Here is a 26153-nt window from a genome sequence, read left to right on the forward strand (position 1 = left end):
CACCCCTTCCATATTTTCCAGACATACATTAATGGAGCCCGGGCCCCAGGCATGTAGCCCTCCTGCCCACTTCAAATTTTGTCAGGCAAGTTCAAGTAGGCTTTATTCTTTCCATATTTTTCTTACCCTCTATTTGTCAAATCTATTTTGGTGTAGTTGTACTCTCGTACTGTCGTATGGTAAGAAAAAGCTTGAGAAAAACAAATTTGTTAAACGAAATTTGAATAATATTTATAAATTTCAAATTTTATTGCGATTCAGCTATGAATAATCGATGTGGATAAGTAGAAAGCACCTTGTTACCTGGAGTGACGTAAGGTTGACCATAAAAAACAAATAAACAAAACAAAACATGGATGAACATCTTCAGAGAAGCCACTTCATTAATCAAATAAATTCCCTTCATTTTACTTATTCTTTTTTATTATTATTATTATTAACATAAAACACATTTGGAAGTATTCTCCATTGAGTTACATGTACAAGTTGTCAGGTACTGCTCAACCGTTATCCAGTTGACCAAGATAGTTGACATGTCACAATGATATGTTTGCTATCAATGTGGTTTTCATCCGGGTCTTCTTTGTTTATCTATCTATCTATTTATCTGTCTATCGAGCTAGCTATTTATCATTTCACTGCTTGATGGTGTCTCAAAATTGCAACCCACCGTCACCCATTACGGAAAAACACCAATGAATTTAATACCGCAACCAGATTGAACCTGCAATAGTACGTTTGTCGTTCAGTGTTCCAGTCAAAGCAAACAATAAAAGAACAGAACAATTCTCACAAACGTCCGAGTCACCAGACACCGCTAACCATTTGTCAAAGGACTTTAAACACAAACCAGAACACAACGTTCCATCCGAACGACTTGCTGTTGATGTAATAGTCAACATGTGAGGGTCTGCGGGGGTGGGGGGGGGGGTTACAGTCTCTCTTCTCAGAGACATATTCAATTAGAAATAAGATTAATTTAGTAAACCCGACAAAAACCTGATTTCATAACATTCTAAAACATGAATAATAGTATGATACAATGTTATGGAACAAATCAGCAGTGTGAAAATCGGTAATGTAGGTGCTAGATTTTATTCCTGATATGTAAAGTTTTGATTATCAGAAGTAGACGATGAAGAAAAGTTAAAAATGCATTTACTATTTGAACACAACACGTACTTCCGTACCATAAAAAGCTATTTACAATTGAACCGGATATTCCTTTCTTTACTTAGGGCACTCTGCCTAACAACTATTTAAGATGTAACTTTTCATCTAATTATTGGACTCTTTGATAATGAAACGACAGCAGAATCACACTTCTTGATTAATCCCCTGTTGTATTTCTACTATCGTTTGGGTGAATGTAATGGCTATAAGGATTATTTTTCTCTTCCTCAACTTGTGTTAAACTCTTTGCAGCTGCATCTTCATTCAGTTTATCCACGGGCGTTGAAACACTATGGTCATTATAAATGCGTTTGCTGTATTCGTCATCTTCTTCAGAAGTTGTCGGTCTTTGCTGCTTGCGGTCACTCTCGTGCGTCTCCTCGATTACCCTGCTCATGTTTCTCTTAGGATGTAACGGTAGTTGTTGCTCTTTCCCTGTTTCAAGGCTGATATCAGGCCCAGATCTATCTTCTTCCTTTGAGCTGGATTTTCCAATATCCGTTGAAACCTTTGACTTCAGTTGGAACAGTTCAGTTGCTCGAGTTCTCTCTGGAAGTGTTGGTGGTTGTGCATCTGTTGCCGCTGTACTGCCGATAGATAAATAGTCCATATCTTGACTACAATATGTATGATCACTTACATTATCGTCATCCATTCCTGTTTTTCTGGATTTCTGTCGGGAATCCTTATAATAATAGGTATGGAGAACTGAGAGGGAACATCGATTTGTAGCTTTTAAATGATAAAGTACCAAAAGACAAAAGCAGAAGAGTACCACTGTGAGAGCACATGAAAGAATAACAATGATCAAAATAGGTAGCGCCAGAGTCTGGTCAGGGCCTAGGTACTCCACATGACCTACCACGAAGTAAAGGTTACCGTGCTGTACCTGTCAATGAACAAGTGCAAATGAAAATAGTTATGTTGTGCATGTTAATTACTTTATCACGCTTGGCGTTTTAGGGGACGTCCTGAAGGCCACACTCGTTATGAAGTAGATTCATTTTGTTTTCACTCTTTTCTTGTTGATGTTTAACGTTCAACTTCACAAATTGGAAATAATTGAAGTTTTGCCCAAAAAATATATAGAACCTCAGCAAAAACGAAACTGTACAGCCGCAATTACTACTGTGTGTGTTATTCCAACGTAATTTGTCGAAATTTTGAAAAATATATAAAGCATAACTGCTTTCTAAGCACTTTTCTATTTATACAATATAAATAATATATACCTGTACTTGGTGCACTCCTTCCGATAACTTGGGTGGTTGACATATCAAATAATTGATGAATAGATTTGAGACAAAACATGCCTTGCCACCAATAATGACCGACACATCCTCACTGTTTGAAGCAAGAGTTAAATTGTCTCCCTGTCATAAAGATAAAGATAGGACAAGAACAAGGACATGAACTAACATTTGGCTTGAAAGAAATTTACCAACATGATACAGCGTAAGTTGTACAGCGTTCTTTGGGGTCATAGATTGGACGCTATGTGAGAGGAATCGTTAAACCAACCCTAAGCCTGAAATATTTAAGCAAAGAAAAGTAACAAACTAACAATGGAATTTTCTGAAAAAAATCAACAGTACAAATCTACGTATGATTGACATACTAACCGAGTTGGAGATTAAAGTTTTGTCAGCTACTTCTATAGAAATTATAACTGAGACTGGAATTTTTCTTTCGAGTAGTATGTCTTCAAGAAAAAGTGTTCTTAAGATAAGAAAAGAATGGTATCATGTGTATAATCAAAAGCAACTTTCGCTTTAATAAAATCACATACTTTACCTGTATCGTGATGTTGTACTGGCCTTGGAATTCGCTAGGTACTTTCAATATATTTTCGGCTGATGGTAAGAGATAGTACACAGGGTCTTCGACAAATTCAAAAGCTGTTTCAAGGTTGCCAGGAAAATACATTCCAAAATTGATATAACGCGTCACACCGTCCATGTACAAACTGAAATTTGACGTCGGTAGTAGGAGAGGGTATTCAGTCTGGGCAACGGAAATGTTTGGAGACTTGCAAATGAGCTTCATTGTGGAGTCGGAACAATTGGAACAATCCTGAAAGACAAAGAAAAAACAGCTATGGTATTGATAAAAAAATATTAAAAACGAGCAAATGACTTAACTTAATGCAAAATGTGATCACTTCGAAAATGAACGCGATGTGCCAACAGGTAGTGGAAAATTGGAAAGAACATGCATGCTTTGAAATTTTTAATGGAAATAACAGTTTCAATAAAATCCCACGTCTTTACAGCAGGTTGTTGCAAAAAAGAATTTGCATTTTCTTGTCAACCAAGTTGAAAATATTCCTCTTTGGAAACGTACCCCAGAGACCGTACCAGAACCAATTCTCACTTCCAACCGGGCTGTTTGGATGATGTCAAAAGACTCCCCAAAAATAGGCAGATCCAGACCACCACTGTTAGCGGATATGTCAAATAACAGAATGATGTTAAAGTCACAACACATCAGTATAAACTATCAGAGAGCTTGAATATATAATAATGTGAAAGTGTATTAATTTCACAGTTTAAGGGGCATTCTGTAGACGGATGTAACACTCTGGTAAAAGTATTCTGCATTAGTTAATATTCCTGTTACAAGATGTTGCTTCAAAATATAATTATTGGTGTTTGAAGTGTACTTTTACGAACTAAGGCATTGGTAACTGAAGAAAATGGCTGCTTGATAAAAAAAAAAAAAAAACCTACGTCGTCTTTTTGTTAAAACCTCGGTCTTCACCGTATTCCACGAACTAACCGGCTGCTTCACTTAAAATGGTCAAACTGATCGCCCCCCCCCCCCTCCCACCCCTTGTACTTTCTGTTATTTCGAAAATGAGATCTTCGAGCACATTTTCTGGAACTGCCATGTTACTTTCTTATCGACTCTGAGCTGTTAATTTTAGGTAGACCATTGTTTTAAGTTTGTTTTTGCGAAACAATCTATTTCTTACAACACCTTGAACCATTTCATAATTCTCTGCAAATGTTGTACTACCTCTGCTGTGTTATTTGTTAAAGAAGCTGTAACCTAAACATTAATTAAACTATCTTGTGATTTTCCTGTTAGTGCAGAACTGAACGCTGAATCTCCTTTGATATGTTTAACAACACATATTGAGTAACACGGTAAACATCACTTTAACATACTCAACATTGTTTTGATATTGCATACAGGAAAGTTGTGGGATGGAAATCAAGGCTGAATAATAGAAAAATGATACTAACCTTGCAATTGAACTCAGTCTATCAAAACTATGAACGATGGGGTCTCCCAAATACGCGAATGTATCGCCATTATATTCACATCCCAAATCAAAATTGACAGAAAGTAGTAGATTGTCAGTAACATTTGCAGATCCAGTTCTACAAATGATTTCATCGGAATTATTTCTGTAAAATGAAACATGATTAAGAATAGAGTCATATTTAATTTTTTTTTTGCTTAGTGTCCACGCGATCCATTTGGATTTCTATCTAAATCTACTTTGTAGTAACCAGTTTCATTAAATTTTGTAAACAATTTATTCATTAATATCATCGCCTGGACTCTACAAATGACAGGTTGAAAGAGCATAGAAACTGAGAAAGATGGTTGCAGTTGGTGCAAAACAACTTACTTTTACCGAAGAATTGGAAATGAAAATGATACCCATGCAGTTTACCAACAGGTTTACACACCGATCCGAACAATAAGAGAGACTCACTCTTCTATCTTACAAGAGTATCCGTCACCGGGAACGCAAGGTGCCGTACTCATCATTACTGTCCGTGTCAGTCCAGAGTCTAACTTTGTACCTCTTATGACTAGTCTGGTACCTCCTGACCGAGGCCCTCTCGTAGGATAAACAGACAGAACTGTAGGTCTCTATTTCGCGTTACAAGAAGTAAAAAAAAATGAAATTTACATATACTATTGATTGAATTAATCAGCACTGTCACATTGTAAGACTACGCTTTACCGGAATTTACAAAACGTTATGCATTTATTGCAGTACACGATGACCAAATAGTAAACACTGGTATCAGCCTGAGAATATAACTAGGAAGCACCATGTATGTTAAACACCATGACATATTATAAACATTTAAATAGATGTGGTTTGATTGATGCAAACCTTGACGAGTATACCTACACACGATGCATTCCATCGGTTCCAATTACAAAAGGTTAAGACAAAGCGAAACCCCTTCAGAGGTGCAGGGTTCCTCTGAAGGGTGTATTTATATAAAATACTCACCACATAAGAGAAAGTCTGTTCCGATAGAGCGGGAAGTGACTGGTTATTGGAAAACTGAACGACGACTTTACCCGAAAGAATTTGCAAAATACTACTGGTGGTGCAGTATACCCTAACGTTAAAGTGAGGATAAAAAATGTAGATATTAAGCACATTATTCTATCCATCACAATCATTGTAATGAAAGGACCCAAATGTTTATAGTATGGTTGGTAAAGATATCAACATAACATAAAGGTAATGAAGACTCATATTTATTTGGTGAGTATAGTGCACTGTTTGATTTTAATTTTCCAAATATCTGCTTTGAAACATATCAGCTTACATGCAGCATCATCTAACGTTAACATTTATGCTAAGAGGGGGCAATTGGGACAATAGCTCTTCTCATGGTTGTTTATTTAAGTATAATACAAACGGAGTTCTGGAAAGAAATTTGCCATATCCCCCTCTCTGTGGCATAGGAAGCTTCCAAACAGTGAGAAAGTGAGGTGGGGTAGAGTGAGAAAGCCGACATCATTTAGGGCCGTTTTCCGAAATATTTTCTCTTGTGGATGCTCTCTGAACAATTTAAGCAATAGTTTATGGTGCTAACTGTATATTGTGAGAGACAGAGAAACTTACAACTGTGGTGAATTATATTCACTGTCTGTGCATAAAATACCGGCCACTGATACTGTCATGATATCAGAAGGAAAGAAACCAAGATTATATCCATTGATGGCAATGCGAGTCCCACCGGACACATGTCCTGAAGTTGGGAAGAACTAAAACAGAGAAAGAATGATACTCTATTGACATGGTCCGGTACCATTTTTCATTACGCGGTTTGACACATGATTGGTAATAATTTTCAACGGTTAAAATGAAAATATCTGACGCAGACAATGCACTTAATTGAGAGCAGTATGTTTACTAAAAAATACAACTGTGAAACTGAAAAATGCATCGGAAGACGTGTGGTTGCTGTATGATTTCATTAGATCAATATAAACCTTCTTCGAATAGATATATATAGCTGAATATCATGAATATAAAGAGGTGTGGAAGCAAAGATGAGTATCACAGAATTTAGTCCAGTCAACCATTTTTTAAACTTTCAAATGTAATGAATGTACTTCAAAGCTAAAGATAAAGTTGAAAGTTAAGCTTACACTGGTTATTGTTGGGTTAGGACAGGTATATCCCTGTTCGAGTAATCCAGTCCTCTGTGCGTGTGATTCTATTGCAAACAATGATTTGATAGCTTCTTAATGTCTTGATATAATCACTGGACTTTCAAACAGTAGTTTTATTTGAGAGGAAAGACTTCTTCATCAACAGAGGGCAGTATTTGACTAAGAACTTAATAGGACTTACTTTAGTTTGTTGGGAATATTTGTAAATTGGGAGCCTATAACCGTCCATGTTAAAATCATTATGGTAGTTCCTGGGAGGACGCTAATTAATAACACTTACTGTTCATCAACACCACTCACTTCCAATGCTTTCTCCCAGTCACTTCCTTGGCAACCAGAAGTGCTGGACTCATGTCCTCAAGCACTTAATTTTTCCTTTCCTTCCCGTTGACTGGAACGAATCACTTTCACTTGAATGATTTTTTTACCCTAGCTTTACTCATCCATGAAGTGTCCTTGACAACCCCAAATGACCATCTCTTTCAATATTAGCACAATGGATGTAGCATTGCTCTACTGTTCAATATGACCAAGTATAGAATGAAAAGCTTAAGTTACATTTGCTAAAGCACCATGCGTGACAAGTATATTTTCATACAGAATTTATGGTTGAGAGATAGGCGAGGGTTTGATGGTGTAAATGTGTTAAAATTGGCATACTTCCAAGATATCAACCAGATACACGCACTGACATTAATTTTGTTCTCTCTTGTCTTGTTAAATTTATTCCTCATTTCAGAAGTCTCTTACTCAGTAAAGAGTCTTACTTTTGTCCTCTCACAAAAGGTAGAAAAATATATGAAGGACCACTTCCTAAAATGCAGTAACGCCAAACGGTTAAGTGCCATGAACTTACGCTAACTATCGTGGGATTCCGACAGGCCATTCCTTTGTTGAGTAGTTCGTTTGTCGGACAGGTGCCGGCGTCCACCGGTGATAAACAGTCATTGAGTTGAGGACACCAACTGCAGTTGAATCTTTCGTTGATGCTGAGACACATCCCGCAAGTCGGTTTGGTCTCATCGTCTAGCATAGTAACAGCCTTTCTGTTACACTTGTAAATGGTTACTGAAATGAAGGAAGAGTTTATACCTGTAACAATGACATGTCATCTAGTACATAACTAAATGTAAACCAGATATCACAGAAACCCAGATTTTAAGATTTATTTGGTGGAATAGAAGTGTCCTGCATCAGGTTGGGACGCAGAAGGTTCACATGAAGACCATAGTACTGTGTCCAACATCACATCCGGTAAATGTGCTATTTCATTGTTAAGTTCAACATTCATCATACCCACCCATTAGTTAAAGAAAATGTTTAGACTAATTAATGAACGTTTGGTTTAAGATCAGGAAACAAAAGTTGATCAAAGTCACGCTCTCACTCATTTTGATAACTCATTCATGTTATCTCGAAACTGAAATCCCTATAAAATATATCTAGGTCACTATCTTGACCCTCAAGATTAATTGCAAATAACAGAAGGAAAATCCCAAATTTTGAAATGTTCTGATTTGCACTCTGTGCAAGATCAGTACCATCTTAAAGAAATATACCAGCCACAAATCATCAGGATCAAACAAAATCTTGAATTGATCGTTCTTAAATTTTCTCCGGTGAAAAAAATCTACGTGAATGTCTCAGCTTGGTAAATAGCAGACTTATGAGTATTCAAGACTTTGTTAGTTATGGTAAAGTTTTCAGAAATTGAAAAAGCAACTACTTTAATCAACAACAGATGTAAATGTACTAAAATGTTTCATTGAAGCCAGGAACAAAGCAGTTACATCTTCTACAGTTTTTTGCTTATTAAATGCCAAGTTGTCTGAAGAACAACCAAAGACCATGAATCAAATTCACCTCCTTGACTATTATTGGTTACATTAATTGATTTTGATTTAAGGCTGCCAAAGTTTCCTTATACTTAGTTTTCAGGGTACTGTAAACCACAACATCATTAAACAAACACAATTGACCCGATTGCATGTGAACATGTTCAAAAAAGACAGCCTCTTCTGATCTTGTTATAGCAGAACCTGATGTCACAACAAGCAAAACATATTCTTTACATACAAAGCCATGATTACAACGATTACAACGAGTGAGAAAATACCTTCAAAGTACAAATGAAGCCCGTCCCTCTTAGCTCATCAAATTTCTACCGACGACATAAGGATGTATTTGGAATAATTGGCAATACAAAACCAAGGAACAAGGAACGATAATTGTGCAGTTTTTTTCCTGATCAATGTCACAAAAGATAGGAAGATTGCCTACAAAAATATTGGCTTTAAAATAACGATATCAAAAATATGAAATCTCAAACATCAGAGGCTGAAAAATGTAGGAAACCAACCTCCTCCAGTCAGAAAAACATGGTTTACTTTAAAGTAACAGTAGTGAAAAAGTCACCATAAGAGATTTGATATCTATTAATGTCACCTAAATTAATACTAAACTCCGGTTTACTATTGAAGCTAACTTTGCCTTTTGTTATATAAACGAAAGGTATTTCGAGAGCTTTTACCTCAAAGTTTAAAAATTATTTTCAAGTCGTTACCAGGCATCATTCAGGGATCAAATGATCAGGGCTCATTCAGGGTGTTATCATAGGATCAGGGATCATTCAGGGTGGTATAATAGGATCAGGGATCATTCAGGGGGGTATAAGAGGATCAGGGATCATTCAGGGTGGTATCATAGGATCAGGCATCATTCAGGGATCTATACAGTTATACAGTTACATGTTATACAGTACGTTATACTGCCATCTTTACATAAGTTGCCGACAATGACCAGGATGAGGCTATACCACCTGGACTGCACATAGGGCAAATATACCTAAAGTTAACTACGACACAAAACACACAAAAGGTAACCAGAGAGGGGAAAGAGAGACTTGAAATTACCTGTAATGTCATTCTCCATGTCTAGATGGAAAGTCCCCCAGAAGACCTTCAAGGAGCCACTGACAGATTCATCTGGTGAAGAATAGTTGAACTGTAGAAGAAAAAACAGATGAAAAATAAAAGGAATGAATGCATGATGCCTTTCTCTTCATTTGTATCATATTAGGATATATAATATTAGGATGATTCTGGTATCACAGGTAGGGGGAGGTGTTGAGGGAGGGAGAGGGGGAGGGGAGGTGAGTATGGGATGCAATGTGAAATGAAAATGAAAATATATCTATTCAATGTCACCTAAGCATTGTGACACAAATATAGCAGGTTGATTGTTTGGAATCAATGCAAGATGTCTAAAGAACAGTAAAACAATTTAATTAATCATATTCACAAGAATAAACGTGTCTAATTTAGACGGAATGACATAAGAACAAAACTTGTTTGTCTCCTCAGCATTTGAAATGCTGCTGTAAGGAAACAGCATAAGAGGCAAGACTTTCTGGTGTGTTTACACTTACCAAGTTAGCTTCACATTCGATAAGACCATCTTCTAACCTACTAGCCGGTACTGACAGAGTGTGAAGACCACCAATCTGAATCTGACAGCTGAAACTAAACGTCTGGTAAGAGACAGACAAAAAGGAGGATGAAATTATTGAAAGCAAGAGTCATTAATGAATGGAAAAAACAAAGTGGAACTCGTTAGGAATCCAAGCATATACGGTGGAATATTTGCCTATGTTGTATTCATTCAATTGTACATATGTCTGTGATATGTAGCCTACAGTGAATTAGTAAATATCATCAATGTCAGATATAAATGTGAGTTATGGGTTTTCTTAGTTGGTCAAATGCCTGGATAAGACTTAAGTACAACTGTGATATATCTTTTAAGTGATTTTGTTTCAGGCAGATCAAGTAACAAATGGTTGCTTTTACAAATTTTAGAATATTGCCTTAAACTCTTGCCGTTAAAAATGTTAAGATTACCAAAAGAAAAAATTGGGGGAAGATTTTTATCAAAATAATTGTTCACAGAAACTTGGTTAAACGTGGTTAAATGTGACAATTTATAGAGTCTCTGTGAGAGACTTTCTGCTCAATAAGTATAACTCACTGAAACTAAAGTAAAAAAGAAAAGGAAAAGAAAAGAAAAGGAAAAAATAAAGTGGTCTGTAAGTACAAGCCATTTAAGATGTACCTCGATGACTACTTACATCTGCAGGAAAATTAATTCCATTGATCTGTAACTCTCGAGTCTGTCCAGCAGGAATTAAAATTGCGTCTGTGCTATGAATCAGTGGACAGTCCTGTCAAAGAAACCAATGGAGACGTGAGATGTGTTCATGGCGGCCTACGAGGTCTAACGACATCCCGCTGCAGAGAGCCACAATCTCAACGAAGCAATTGACTCTAATACTCATGTTTCTTGACACAGTTCATAATAGCAAATGGCAAACCGAACAGACAATGGCGCAACCATCTTTCCTTATCGGTCACCATTTCCTATAACTTGTAAATATGTTTAGCATTTTCAGATGTTTCGTTCCTAACTCGAGTACAATTATATTTCCTTTCGTTTATTCTTTACACTAATAATCAGAATCACAACCTTGTACATAATCGCTCCTTCTTTTTGTGGTCGTTGAAAACATAGAAAGTCCTTTCTCCTAGATTATCACAATTTAAGCTAAAAACTAGCAAGAAAGGAATCAAAATGAGCTTAATTGAGTTCTTTGCCTAAATCTAGTTTAACCATTCAGATAAAATGATCACCCCTCCTCTGGATATTTTGTTTGGGTATTTTATCTTTTTTCTTTCTGTTCTTTTTTTCTTCTTATAATAGTCAATATTTCACCAGGTTTATTCATAATGTATCCAGGTGGTTAGTAAGGGGGGGGGGGATAGGCTGAATATGGCCAGGATAGAAATACGACGGACCTTAGTTGCAAGGGATTTTGTAAATTGTTCCTATTAAGTGAGAAAATTTGGGGAACCAATGATATTAAATAATTATACAGCATAATGGATAAATGATATCTTCATATTTACCATTCTGTTGATACTGTTATCATTGCGGCAGGTTTGCGTTCCATCAATGCACTGGTTGCTACGGAGACACCACTGGCAGCCATATTTGTTTTCAGCGCACTGTGAGCAGGATGCCAGTTGGGTACAATTGTAAAAGTCAAATGGAACGTAGGCGATATTCCGACTGTGGTCGGCTTCCTGGTAGTGCAACTGTAACTCAACGGTTCTGGATCCTGAATACGAAGAAAGAAGCACTTAGATGATACATGACAACCACATATAAATTTGATACATTGAACATGCACAAGACGCTCAAGATCGATACATCAATCTTGATAATTTGATGAGGTCATTCCTTATTTCACGCAGGAAGGCGACGGACGTAAAGGCTCGTGTACCCTCTTGTACCTCCCTGTTACCGTGCAGTACCTTGATGCTTTATTTATGGTATTCATTGGCAGTAGTTAACGGAGTACTTATGATAAAATCTAGAATATATTGATACATCCCCCCCCCCCTTCATTTAGGTGTTGTTACTTTGACTCTGTGTTGTGATATAAAATAGTCACATGATCAGTTTATTGCACTTTCTGAAAAGACACAGTAAGGCCTTTAAAGAAATTACAAGACACCAATTTGTCCTTTTCTTGCAATGTGAACAAGATATAAACAATTCAGACCAAATGTTAAGTTATTTATATTCAAAGCTTAAACCTTGCTTTAAAATGCCACGTATGATGATTTTAAAATGTATCTCAGATACTGTCAAAGTCACGTACAACACTTCATGAACTGATTTTAACTTCCAAAAAACTGTGAACGTGACCATGATTCGAACAGCAGTCTCCGTAAAGCTAGTCAACGAAATATTGTCTAACCATATAGATGTGACCCTTCCTCTCTTTGTCTTTACACTATTTTGTTTAATGAAAATCACTTAAGTTAGGATAGGAAAAGGGGCAGGGGCAGGAGCATGGCAGGGAAGGGAAGGGCTGGGAGATTATTAATTAGTTAATTTCATACTTTAATTCATACCTGAGGTGCAAAAATTTATGAGTGACAGGACAAAGAGTGAGCAATAATTACTAGATTGATTTCCAACCAAACGAAGATTGAATCAGAAACTTGTAGTATCGCAGCCTCTAACTTAGACTTTCAATTGCATGCATTTCAAATGCTTTACAAGCTTAAGTCCTTCCACATGAAATTTACCACCGACTTTATGAAATTCTTGATTTCACACTCGTTCGCTTTGTCCAACAAAGGCAATAGCGACATTTTTCCTGGGGGATATGCCTCGTGCCAGTTAGTTGGGGTGAGAATCCCTACAGACTTATCCTCATGACGTAAAGCACCGTCTGATCGAGCTTAAATTACCATTCAGTGGTGCAATTTGAAATCACCAAGGATTTACCAGTCACTGCAACTAAGACTTCCACTTAAAAATATTCTCATCATCTTGCTCAACCCACTTCTTAAAATTAACTACGTCATTTTCTAAAGATCTGAAGCATTCTTTATGAAACTGCTTACAGTGTAAACATTCTTGGGCGAGAATTTGAATGGGTTAAAATGCAGACATGATGTTTATAAGTCCCGTTGTGAATCATTTCACTTTATATCTATTACATCTTTCATGGAATCTCCATCATCCTCTGACAGTTGTCCCCAATCAATATCTGCTTCAGGGGCCCAATCCATCACACCCCTCAAAAGGAAGGGACAAATTAAGCTGATACTTGATGCTTTGTGAAGAATCAATTAGTCTCTTCTATTTCTGGTCATGTAGTAGAATCCAGCTTGTATGGTGTATTGTTCAACTGAAATAGATACTTTGAATTGAGTTGCTCCTCTGTGTCAAGTTTTTGTAAAGATGAGTAAAGCTAAAAACTATGGAATGTCTGTACCATAGCTAGGATTAGAAACAAACATTTCAGAAAAGGTAATCACCAGTAACATAATTAAGGCAACTAGAATAAGAAACCACACACACATAACACCAACACACACACAACACCAAACTAGTACAAAGGATAAAAAAAGAACATCCTCTAAGTTGAATCATGGAAAGTATTCCCATAGTTTAATTCACTCAAATCTAAGTTTCAATTATAAGTCATTTTTACCTGTTCTATTTGTCTGTTTACTTTCTTATATTTCTGTTTTTTCTGTCTGTTTGAAAAATGGTACCCCATAAAACTTACCTTCTGTCGTGGATATGTCCCCAGGGGTATCACAAGTGACCGTTGTCATGTCATGCCCAAATGTGGCAGGGAGTGACCCGTAGAAAGTGTGACCATCCCAAAATTCACACTTGAGGCTTCCGTCAGGGGGCAGGTTTGAAACGTGAACTGTCAACTGTAAATTAGGAAAGGAAAATAATTTTTTGACGTGGTACAGTCGCCCGAAAGCAGGAATGTTTTCAATGGTGAAAATGTTAGAAAGTATTAACATTGTAACAAAGTTGCATTAGAAATGAAATGCAGACTACTCTGGAGGGTTTTAAGTATTACATGCACTGTGTCAAAAAGAAAAGGCGATGCAGCAGCTGCAACACCCCTGCAGCAAGGCAGTACCAAAATATCAAAGAATAGAGATTATCTCGGCAGAAAGGCAGTGCCTTACCTGTGTACTTGCAGAGCCGAAAAGATTGACTTTAACCCAGCCTTGCTGCTGCAGTGATGTAGTCACCACCCCCACCCTCCCCGCTTGATTTGATTCGCGACCGCTTACTGACAGCCAGGCAAGCGCACACATTGTTGCAGAGTTTTTATTTGATGAGAAGAGACATCGAGTCACAGGAAGGATATATCATATATCTACTACACTCTATTATGTAAAGTGCTCAACTGATGACTGTATGAACAATGTAAACTCTCATATCTCTTCATCCTACAGCAACAAGCAACGGATACAGTATATGTATTGTCACAGGAAACATTCTCCTCTCCAATGTTTGTTTTTAGTAATTCCGACCAGCAATATTTCTCTTTCCTCTCTTCGATGACAGGTGTCCTAGGATTTCAAAGTCCATCGGCTCTTTAGCGTACGGATCGCTATGACCAAGCAGTGATTACCTCCAGACAAGAGTGAAAACTTCAAGTATTTAGGAAGTCAAATGATTTTGTCCAACAAAATGTCAAAGTAGCAGTATGAAAGATGAATCATTTGATATAAAAGGAGGACCCATAATATGTAAATTTTCCATATATTGACTTACGAAAACATTCATCTCCTAGTTGAGATACGGATAAGATATTAGAAGCCCAAAAATCAACTGTAAGCAAACAGATTGTGATGTGACAGTAGTGCATTACTGTACAAAACGACTGTCTTTTTGTTTACTTTTCTTTCTATCATTGTTTTGACCTTGAATTGGGTAGAATTCCATGTTTACCTTAGAGGAGGGGGATCGAAACATATTGAACATATTATTATAGATACCTTTTTGTTGAAATAGTCCAACCCTACAATATTGGTAACGAGATATATTTTTTTTTGCACTCTACATAACGTTTAATGGTGTTCAAAGGTACACAACAGAATGGGATATTAGTCAGAAGGCTGGCAGAGGACAAATCATGTTTTCCTCTGTTCCTTACCCCAACCCCCCCCCCTCTCCCCCAAAAATAATACAACAGTTCAAAGCAATGATTCCATGAGGACATTGTGCTGTCACGGGTGGCAATGTCAACACCACTGAATATTGGTAAGACTGATGTTCCACCCTGTCCCCTCCCCACGCCCCACCCCCATCTTACACCTGTGCCAGGAGCCCTGATAATCACCAGACCCTACTAAGAGCATTCTCATCTTTACAGTACCAAACCAACTCAGTACATGTGGGCAGTAATTTGGAGGGTCAGAACACCCAGGAATGTACTATATATATATATATATATATATATATATATATATATAAGAAATGAATATGTAGCAAGTGGTATGACAGATATATATATAAATCAATAAAGAATAACACACCAGAAATATTCCACTTCACGACCGGTTTCGTCCTTTTGGGACTCATCAGGCGAAGGTAGGAATCGAACCACGGATCTTCGTGTCACGAACCGAAGTCCGTACCACTCGACCACAGTGATTCTACTGGTGTGTTAAAGCGTATAAATTTATACGCCAATGAGTCCCAAAAGGACGAAGCCGGTCGTGAAGTGGAATCTTTCTGGTGTGTTATTCTTTATTGATTTATATATATATATATATATATATATATATATATATATATATATATATATATATATATATATATATATATATATATATCAAAAACAAATTAATAACAACTTTAGTACTATTCTTTAAGTACATTATAGCTAAATAATTTAAATGGTGACTAACGGCATTAAGTTGAAGGAAAGCGAGAAAAATTCTGAGCCATTAACCATGTTAAGTAATCTGCAACTTTGTTTTAATCATTTACACGAGTAAATGTTACAGTATGTCAAGGACAAGGCACTGGCAAAAAATGTAACACACACCCAAATTGGCAAAATTTGTTTACATGGGAGGGGGGGGGGATATTTGCCCTAGCTAGTAGCTACCCTCATTCATTGCCCCATTGTTTCCTTTCCAAGAGGGGGACTTCAAAGCCTTCAATGAAGAAACAGCTGCCACATGAATTTCTCAATAATTTTCAAGATCAAATAAAGACCATTCTTCAAATTTTAATATGATTTGATCTGTTTTCACTGTTACTGTCAATGGAAATCCTGTTTTCCCTGCAGCAGATTACATAGTACACTAAACCTGGAGAAATACTTAAGAGGAAGATTAAACCCATTCATGGAATTACTTTAATACTTCACTAGTCCTATACATCACTTTTGTTCATACAGATGGGGATCTATCATTACACACGAGCTGATTGTAAGCAGGAGCATATGCATTGCTTCTGCTATTGGTTCGTTGTGATGCTGAAAGGTCACTTAACAGCAACCATAGGAAATAACGATTCTTTTTAAAATGATTTTTTTTTAAATTAGTATTCTCTTTATTTCACTGAGTACAAAATTACACCACAGATGGGATTTCTAGGTTTATGATCATGGCGTTACATTCTCACAATTCCTTCGTCCAACAAACTCTTACATGTGTGACGGTCCCAGCAGGAGCAAACTCTGGTGTCACTGTAGTAATGACCAGACAGTCATCCTCGTTGGAGAGCCATCGGAGGGACGTTCCGTTCTGCGAGCTTACACACTGTGAATCGATTCTTCTGGTACATCTGCCCAGGCAAAGCAAAACGGTGATAAATGGCATGGTTTGAAAGATTCCAATAGAGACACAGGCTTCTGGATGTTAGATTTGGAGGTGGGTAATGACCTTAGAAGGTGTCATTGAGGGCGCAGTGCAAGAAAGTTAACAGTTATTTCGCTAATGTAAATAGGTGTGCATAGGTAAAGAGCCAGGTAAGTAAGGAGTGAAGAAAATCGTACCTTCTCACTTTTTAATTCAGCAAGCATGATTCACATCCCTATCACTGTTTTACTCAACTTTAGAGCATTCCCACCTCCTGATGATCAGTCAAAAGTTATTACTAACAATTTTTTTTTTTTTTAAGGCTTAAAAAAAACATTTCAATACAAACCAACTTGCAAATAATGTGAACTAATATATAGATAACTTAACAAAAAAAGTATTAAGGAGTTTGTGGGAGGGGTAAATTAAAGGAAAGGGATGGAGGTAAGAGTTTTGATTGTTAGAAGAGGGGAGGAAACTGTCCCTACCAAATACCAAACTTACTCAGCTTGAAGACTGCACCATCCACAGTATGGATCAAGGGCTTGGTGGCACTCTTCACAGGTCGTGTACTCATGGCATTCTTCCACAGGAACTCTTGTAATCTGCATATGGGTAACACAATAAATAGATACAGTGTTATAATTCAACAATATAATAATGTGCATTGTCCATTGTTACATGATTCTCTTTTATTTCATATCATGGAAAATGGACCAAGAGTTAGATGAAAGAAATAAAAATAGTTAGTTTCTTTCAGTGTTGTTTTTTCTTCTCTTTTTCCCTTATCACTTTATACACTACGACCTCCCTTCCCTCCCCTTCCCTTGCCTCCTCTACCCTCCCCTTCCTTCCCCTTCCCTTCCCTCCCCTTCCCCTCCCCTCTCATTTCTACCGTTGCTTTTGATTTACCAAATCCAACAGATTTTGTCAGCTATACTGTATTTTTTACAGCTATACTGCCTTTTTGGATGTGGACAACCGCACAACATAACAAGGGCGGCACTGATCTTTAACAACATTTTAACACTGTGTGTGTGCAATGATAGGGTACAGTTCGTAACTAGTAATCATTTCATTTCCATTTTTAGGGGTGGGCAAACTTCTCAGTACAACGATCTCTCGTAACCTTCTGAAATAAACCATACTGTGCACAGCACTGTACAAAACTAATACTGTGTCTACAGCTAAGGTAGCAATGCCACGCACACTTGGTTGTCACATTTCGATACGCATCTCTAAATTATTGGAAAGCTTTCTCTTCATTTTCATTGTAAACAAAAGTCATGCCATCCCGAATCGATGAATTAAAACTGATAAACTGATAACATATTGATTCAAACACATTGTACATTGATTCATTGGAATGTTTATGGAAACTCATTGAGAAGGCTCGAGTAGCTGCCAGGTGTCTTGAGTCACGACTGCTCATTAAAAACAGTACCCATAATTTGCATTGTTTGAGATAGAAAGAAAGTAAACATAGAAGGGTAGATGTACGTCAATGATTTATAAAATGAACTGCTTGTGTGTATTTGCTTTTCATAATAACATTTCGTGGCAGAAGTTGATATCTCTGTTTTTTTCTCACCTCGTCTATGGAGGGATAATGGTCAAATACTCCGGGTGCAAGGACTTGGCATTTTACAGTCAATGCAAATTTTTTACACTTAAGTTCTTAACGACACAACTAGTACAAACGGAATCACTACATCATCGTTTACTTATTTCAATTGTGTTGCCTATCAAACTTGACCAGGACATCTTTGATTCAGCGAGTGATTTGCCACAACCAACTCCTTTTTTTTTTTTTTAATATCGTAACATATCACAAAAACTCAAGTGGATATTTCTTGGACCAATATGGACATATCCACATATATACAAACAAAAAAAGAATGAAAGAAGCTTCTTACGTTAAAAGGAACACTTTCCCATTTAATGCTTCGGTGAGGACATCTGAAGGGGTGAGAGGACTTGACATATATATGGTAATTAATAAATGTTTCCAGGACGTTACCATGTACTGCCCTAATTTCCTTTAATTTACATAAAGAAGTTTTGCAATTCATGGAAACAAGCAGCTGAGCTTTTAAAGGGCATGAGGTATTGGACACAAGAATAGCAGGGAAAAGAGACATGAGAAAATAATCAAACTTCAGTAGGAATAAGCAGTCAACATTGACCCAGAAAAGGAAAATAGGGATGCAGTGTTAAAATGTTCACACCTGTGTCTTTAAACCAAAAGAAATTATATATACTAAATTGTTATTTCAAAACTTACGAGCCTTTGAAATCTATAATGCATATTATTTCATTGCTCAATCTTTGATTGTCTATTATCCAATGTCCATAACTAATAGAAAATATATACATTAAAGGGAGGGCTTATTTTTCCCCCTTTAACAGTCAGCATATGAAATTCAACCAGCTTGGAATACTGTGATACACACTAAATGTACAAAATACAGCATTTCAGCAAAGAAAATGTGAAAGACAATTTGAACATATCATACTTTACTTTTCATAGGGTTTTTTTGAGCCATGATGAATTAGTCTTTTTTCTTCTGTGGGATTCATTCTGTGCATCTCTTTAAGATGAAGATTTAAAAATCCTTTCCCTGACACCACTTTCACCACTAACCAACTTTCCACTTTATGGACAGTTGACAGACAGATCGAATCAACTGCCATTGCTGGTAAAACTTCCTTGGCTGGGTGACAAGATGAAGGAGGGGTGGTAAGAGGCAGTTTTTGACCACAGTCAAGAGAAATTATGGAAGTAACCCACACAGTTGCTCTAAAATGGCAGAGAGTTTGAAGGACCCATGATGAGTAATTTGTCACGTTAGACACACTTTTTATACATTATTAGATGGACATAGATGTAATACCCGCTTAGTAAATTGATCGATAGAGTTTACAAAGCCATATTCGCCTTGTTCTCTTGCGGCCTTCCACAGAGCGCCGATTACAAATTACCAGTCCAGAGTCATCACAAAAGGGATATGACTAAAGTTGGTATAAATCTTATACACGATTTTAACAGCAGATTACCCTGCAGGCAAACATGTTAAATAATCAGGAGTAAAATGGACCTTCCATTTACTTTCAAAGAGTAAGTGAAAGATTCTTCAGGCAAGACTCTCAAGGGGAAAATAGAAGTTAAGTAACTGCACCAGTTCTGAAAACAGGTTGTAATGCATGTATGTGTCTTCAAACTTATGCAAAACACATGTGATACAGCTGGACTATGCATTACATCTTTTCTTTTTCTTCCAAATGAAGAGAGGGCCAGCTAGCATGTTTTGCAGGTGTGAGAAACATTGAGGCTATCACACTTTCCTCTGATTACATTAATATTTTAAAATTACAAGTATATTTATATACTTATATAAGTAGATTGGTTTGCATCTATGGTGGCATACAGTACAGAGGTGTGTTATGGATTACCATTAGATATATAAATGCAAACTATTTGTCTTAAACAACAACAAAATCTTGCTTAAGACAAACCAACACATTCGACACTAGAACAACATCACTGTTATTTAAATGTATTTCATGTAATAGTATTCCGTGGTTTGAATGAAGAAGCAAAATGGACACAGGAAGCTGCAACTGCCCACTTCTCAGTAAATACAACCCCATTCCCAGCTGAAATGATTGTCATCGACACACTTGTTCTCAATCAAGAAGTTCAATTCATATTCTGCTCTCTCCCTAACCTTTATGCTCACCATATATATACCAGCAAGTCTCCGTCGAACCGCTAAGATTCTTGATAAGATTCTTGCTGTGATACACATAGGAGGGATGATTTAGTGTTTCACAGGCATGTGAATAAAACCCCTGTCAATATTAATTGCCATCCACACAGTTTAGACTTCATCTTCCCTTAGTGATACAGCAGAAAGGAAACTCAGATATTTAGTGTTCTGGTTTCATAAAACCTATCTGTGAATGATGGAGCATGAAGACTTATTATGTTTGATTTGCCCAATGGTTTCATAGTCAATGTTAAAAGGTTACCAGTTCATTCTAAGCACGGTAGAATGAGAGTGCTAAGGTTGTAGGGAGACAGGTAAGCGAGGAGTGAAGTAATTTACAGTTAACAGTACTCCTTTGGGAAAATCCAAGTGTTAATTTAAGAAACTGGTAACAATGTTGGATGGGTAACCAGTTACCAGGTAACTCAGTGCAAAACAATATACAAGAACCAGGTCTCTGTCAAAACAAGCTTTTCTTTTAAAGTTTGGAAGCATATAGGAAGGACAAAACAGATTCAAAATCTAACCTGATCCTCAGAAGTGATGAAGATGAATTCTCCATCTTCTGAAAGGAGTAAGCCGTTCCTGATGACTGGTGTCTCATGGAGATCAAGACTCTCGTAAACCTCTGCTGAAGAACCGTCCAATCGCAACTGAGGAGAGAACAATCCTTTATACCGTTACCGAGGTTTTGATGAGATCATTCTTGAGAATCCAAAAAATTAATGATTGTATCATGAAAGGATAACAGAAGACCCTGAATACTTCTCACATTTATATTAATAATAACAACATGAAGAATACCAAAATCTGAAACTCACAATGTACAATCCGCAAGAGTTTCAATGTCACATCTTTACATTTGATCTTGCTCCAGGGAAATGCCAATTGTATCGTTGGTATAATGCATACAATGTGGATATAAAGTGTCTGTAACATTTGCTGAGAAATGTGATCGTGAAATGTTTGGGGAAATACTCATTCTGGGCATAATAAAAATTCCTTCAATTGCTCGTTCAAAATTACTTTCATTGATCGTACTAATGACAACTGTATGAGTTGTTTTACAATGTTGGGAATGTTACCTTCTTGAAATTGCCACTTTCTCCACCAGTGAATATAATTGGTGTCTCAAAATGCTGAACTGCGGCAACAGCAGTGATGTAGTTGGTGCTTTCATATACTGGCCTGGCTGATATAATGATGGCTCTATTGTCACCTCCGAGAGGGCTCTGAGTTTCTAATGTATGGCAATAATCTGCTGGTGAACTCTGACTGATGCGGTCGAACTACAAAGTAAATAAAACAATAGGATAATCAATTTATAAACACAAGTTAATGCCTTGATATGTTCTCTAAAGTTGAGATTTACAATTGTAAACCTCCATCCCATGTAAATTGTCAGTACTGCAGAAATTCTGTCTTACTCGATGTGACCATGGATATTAATGAGAACTCAGTAAATAAACAGAATAGATAGGCAATTGAAAAATGAAGTGGTCAAATAACAACAAGGAATGTCTTGGGTTCTAGATAAATTTACTTATAAGTAGTTAGCTTTGCTTGACCATGCTTCTACTTCGAGTTCTGATTATCAATTTTTTTTTTATCAGAAACCAGAAAGCCAGTTAGCTTTGTGATTCCTTGCCATACAATTTGCTCAAATTCAAAATAACTATCTGACTATTGTAGAGCAAGTGAGTTAAATTTTTTATAAGAATTAAGTGAGAATCAGAAAAGATATGTAGCAATCCCTTGTGGGTATAAATCATGTCATTCACACATAAGGATTTTACAGTATAAAATTTGAAAGCGCAATGTTTCAATATCCAGAAAGAACTGTCTTCCTAAGTGAAATATAGACTCCAATTTTCATCCAGCAAATCCCTTTAATAATTGATGAGAGTTACATTCTTTATACACTAAGAAATATCTTTGAGAAAATGGCCAATTTCCCCACCATTTCAGATAACCTATTGACCCTTGAGGAGGGGGGGTGTGCCCATTTGAAATAACCTATTGACCCCTTGAAGCTCAGACGGAGAAACCCTTATAGGAGGTTTAAGTGCACGTTTAAAGCAAGAGTATGAACTCTGAGGCAGATTCTAATACCTGTATGGCAGTTATGTATTATCGTTAAAAACCTATAGAGCCCCTTCACAGACCTAAACTGAACTGAAATTGACCAATCTGCGTTCACCAAAAGAAAGTCAAAGCATTGGAGAATTCACAGGTTAATCGTAGCTTTAATTTTGGAGTTATCATATTTAAAGGGTTTTCAGACTTTGATGCATGTTGACCTCATGTGACCTTTGACCTCTACCAATTTCAATAGGATTCTTGCACTTCAAGCTGGATCTACATAATACGTATGAAGTTCAAGAACGATGTACTTCTTGTGTTATCGTGTTTGCAAGATTTTCAGACTTTCACTTAAATGTTGACCACATATGACCTTTGACCTCCACCAATTTCTAAAGGGCTCTTGTACTCAACAAGCTAAATCTACATACCATTTATGGAAATGAATAAAGATGTACTCTTTGAGTTATCATGTTCACAAGGTTTTCAGACTTTGACCTCTGTTGACCCCCAATAACCATTAAACTTCACAGAAAACAATAGGCGTATTGAACTCAATAAGACGGATCCACAAACAAAGTATGAAGATAATCCACCATTAACTTTTGAGTTACCATAATTACAAGCAAGTGTCATATACATAAACACACACACACACCATCGCATAGATTCCTTTTGCCTTTGTCAAGGAATCAAAAATACATGGCACCAATGATTTATTATTGTCCAAACTTAATTTGTTCTGTGCATAAAATAATACAGGATTGAAGGGCGAGGCTTTGCAACTAAGAGTACCCTACTATATGATATGGGCACGCGGGCCACTTATGAATATCCACATAATGTTGCAATTCCTAGAACAATGGCAATACAACTACTGGTACCTCTACTTACCAGGAAGGGATTGTTTAAACATTCTCTGGATCCAGCCCAACTGATCTCTGTATTATCTGTTCCCTGTTCAGCACAGTCTAATCGTCTGTCATAGTATGCTTGATTGATGTCATCTACAGAGTATATACAGATAGCTGATTCAGATGAAGGAGTGGGACTGGTGAGTGACTCTGACTTTGAAAATGATGCCACCAGTACTTCCTTTACTTCTTCATCTCCATCCAGAGAAAGAGAGGCAAGGTGCGCAGACTGGATCAAGTTGTAATCATCATCGTCGGTCATTCCACCACAGACAAGAGGAAGTTCAATATAGGAATTAAAGTCTGGATCACCATGACAAAGACGAACTAATTTAGAAGTGTATCTACTTATGGTGCTGTAATCTCTAGGTTGTGATGCAGCAAAGTAGCTGAACTGACCGCTAGTGAAACCATAAATATAACTGATGTTGAATGGCTGATCTGCTGGAGATCCATCCAGGATACTCTGGGATACTGTTATTTTAGCATCTTTAGAGGTGACTTTAAATAATTGATCATCTGGTCGATCGCGTGATATTAATCTTGTTGATACCCTTGGTACATCTCTTAACCAGTCACCATATGATGATGCAACATAAAGAACCTTTTCCGTGGCTCCATTAGCAATAAAGGCAACGGCCAGACCAGATGGTGTATTGGGTACGACCTCTCGTATTGAATCGCCGTATGTAACATTTAGCCTCCCAGGATCTCTGATGCGACAGGTTCCTTGATAAATACTCCCACATGTGATCAGAATATTCTGATGAACTACAATAACTTTATTGTAATTATTTGTAGTAGTCTTTGGTTCCGAACAACTAAATGGAGGGGGTCTACACTGTGGACTGTCATCAACAGGACCTGTTTGTTCAGATTGTATTAAATCTAAATCATTGTTTAATTTATAAATGTAATTCAGTCCTCCGATATACAAACTACCATCTCTTGGATCAATGAATTGATTCTGGAAAACAGAGTTGGAATTAGGAATTTGGAAAGTATGATAATTCTGACTTTTAACCGCCTGAACATTTGACGAAAGCAGTGACAGTATACAGATATCCAAAAGCACTGAATGTAAGTTAAGCATCTGTCTGGTATCAACGTTATATATTTCTGTTGGAACATTAAACATCTTGGTTGATTTCCAGCAATGAGATCTGTGAAGGAAATTCATATTGACGGCTTTCACTTTTATTTCTCAATTGCAGTACAAACTGTTCATGGGCTTTTTTATTTGGGAGGAGAATTTTCATGGAAGTAGCCCATGCTCTAAAGGTCTTAGTATCATACTGTTACATAACAATGGTTATATGTATTAAGGAAAGAGTAAACTTTAACTATAAACATATATTCCCAAACGCAACAAGGAAAATGAAAATAGATATAGAAACCTATTTAATTGTTATGTTGTTACTATTCCACAATGCAATGGTCACTAAGATATAGTTATACAGAGTAAAATATTAGAGGACAATATCTTTTTGTCACCTCATACCTTTACAACTTGAACACACTTACTCGTAAGCCAATGAAATTTTGTTTTGTGTAATATTCTCAATGTTCCGAAACATGTGGTTTATCACACGATTTCATGTATGATTACCGCATAAAATAGATTTTGTGTCACCAAACTATAAATCAGTTTTGCAAGTTTGCTTATTGCTTATGTAGAATGCAAAGTGAAAAACGTAGACTTGTAGTGACCAAGTTTTGCATTCATTGAATTGCTAGAAATCATCAAATTTCTCCAACTCATTGTTGGTTTGAACTGGATTTATTTATCGGTATTCATAGGCTATTATTCTCTGTAATCTGTCCTCATTTATCGACGGACATGGAATATTATATTGTTTTGTGAGATGTACACCATTGTCGATCTTCATGTAGCTATCAGGCAAGTCCCCACTCATGATAACCCTTTACGGAACGCTTATTAACGTTAAGCAGTACATATGTCCCAATAGTCACAAAGCGACATACACGGCAACTTCCTGCTCCGATACTTGAAGTAAAAAATACATAGACGTTATATATTCCCCTAGTGTAAAAACATGAACCTTTTCCATCACATAAAGCTAAAAATTGCATGTAATTGCTAAATAGAAAAATTTAAATCAAGCGGATCGTTCGTCTTCCCTTTTTTCCTTCTTTCTTTTCTCGCAAATAGTGAACTGCCTTCTGATTGGGTATCGGAAATGCAGACCCTTGAAAACTGCTTTAAAAATTGCTTAAAAACTGCTTTAGCAGTTTAAGTTTGGATAAAATCTTACCTCAAAATGGTGGTGCACCTTTTTGGCAATAGTAATTTATAAGAAATCGTTGTTCTGAAAGCTGCGTCTAGATATCTTTGCTCATACACATAAGGCGTCACCTTCAGTGTCATATGTATAATAGTTCGTGTTATAAAGAGGTGGATTTTTGCCAGTGCTTGCACAAGGAAGACAATTCAAAGTGTCATGTAAGTGATACTTGATATTCATATATGTAAATGTTACAAGTACTGCCTATAGGCGTTACAATGACGTAAGCATGTATATGTCACAACAAATTACACCTTATTCATCCACATT

The 26153-nt window shown here is 36.8% G+C and overlaps 1 protein-coding gene across 2 annotated transcripts; it reads right to left on the bottom strand.

Annotated features, from left to right (window-relative positions):
* Positions 1-600: 600 nt before the first annotated feature.
* On the bottom strand, positions 601-26014 carry LOC139961467 (plexin-A4-like). Of its 2 annotated transcripts, XM_071960653.1 has the most exons (20): positions 25854-26013; positions 23558-24740; positions 21667-21870; positions 21109-21234; positions 17316-17416; positions 16662-16797; positions 13757-13910; positions 11574-11785; positions 10739-10831; positions 10040-10141; positions 9525-9615; positions 7469-7680; positions 6059-6201; positions 5435-5546; positions 4901-5061; positions 4422-4586; positions 3517-3610; positions 2968-3246; positions 2406-2546; positions 601-2062 (listed from the first exon to the last, which is right to left on the bottom strand). In XM_071960653.1, the coding sequence occupies exons 1-20, from the start codon at positions 25964-25966 to the stop codon at positions 1331-1333; spliced, it is 4554 nt and encodes a 1517-aa protein (XP_071816754.1). In that variant the 5' UTR covers positions 25967-26013; the 3' UTR covers positions 601-1330. The 2 variants fall into 2 exon arrangements, with proteins under 2 accessions (XP_071816754.1, XP_071816755.1); XM_071960654.1 differs by lacking the exons at positions 601-2062; positions 2406-2546; positions 3517-3610 and having other exon boundaries at positions 3070-3246; positions 25854-26014.
* Positions 26015-26153: the final 139 nt, after the last annotated feature.

Source organism: Apostichopus japonicus, chromosome 20, assembly GCF_037975245.1.
Source record: "Apostichopus japonicus isolate 1M-3 chromosome 20, ASM3797524v1, whole genome shotgun sequence".
NCBI lineage: Eukaryota > Metazoa > Echinodermata > Holothuroidea > Aspidochirotida > Stichopodidae > Apostichopus > Apostichopus japonicus.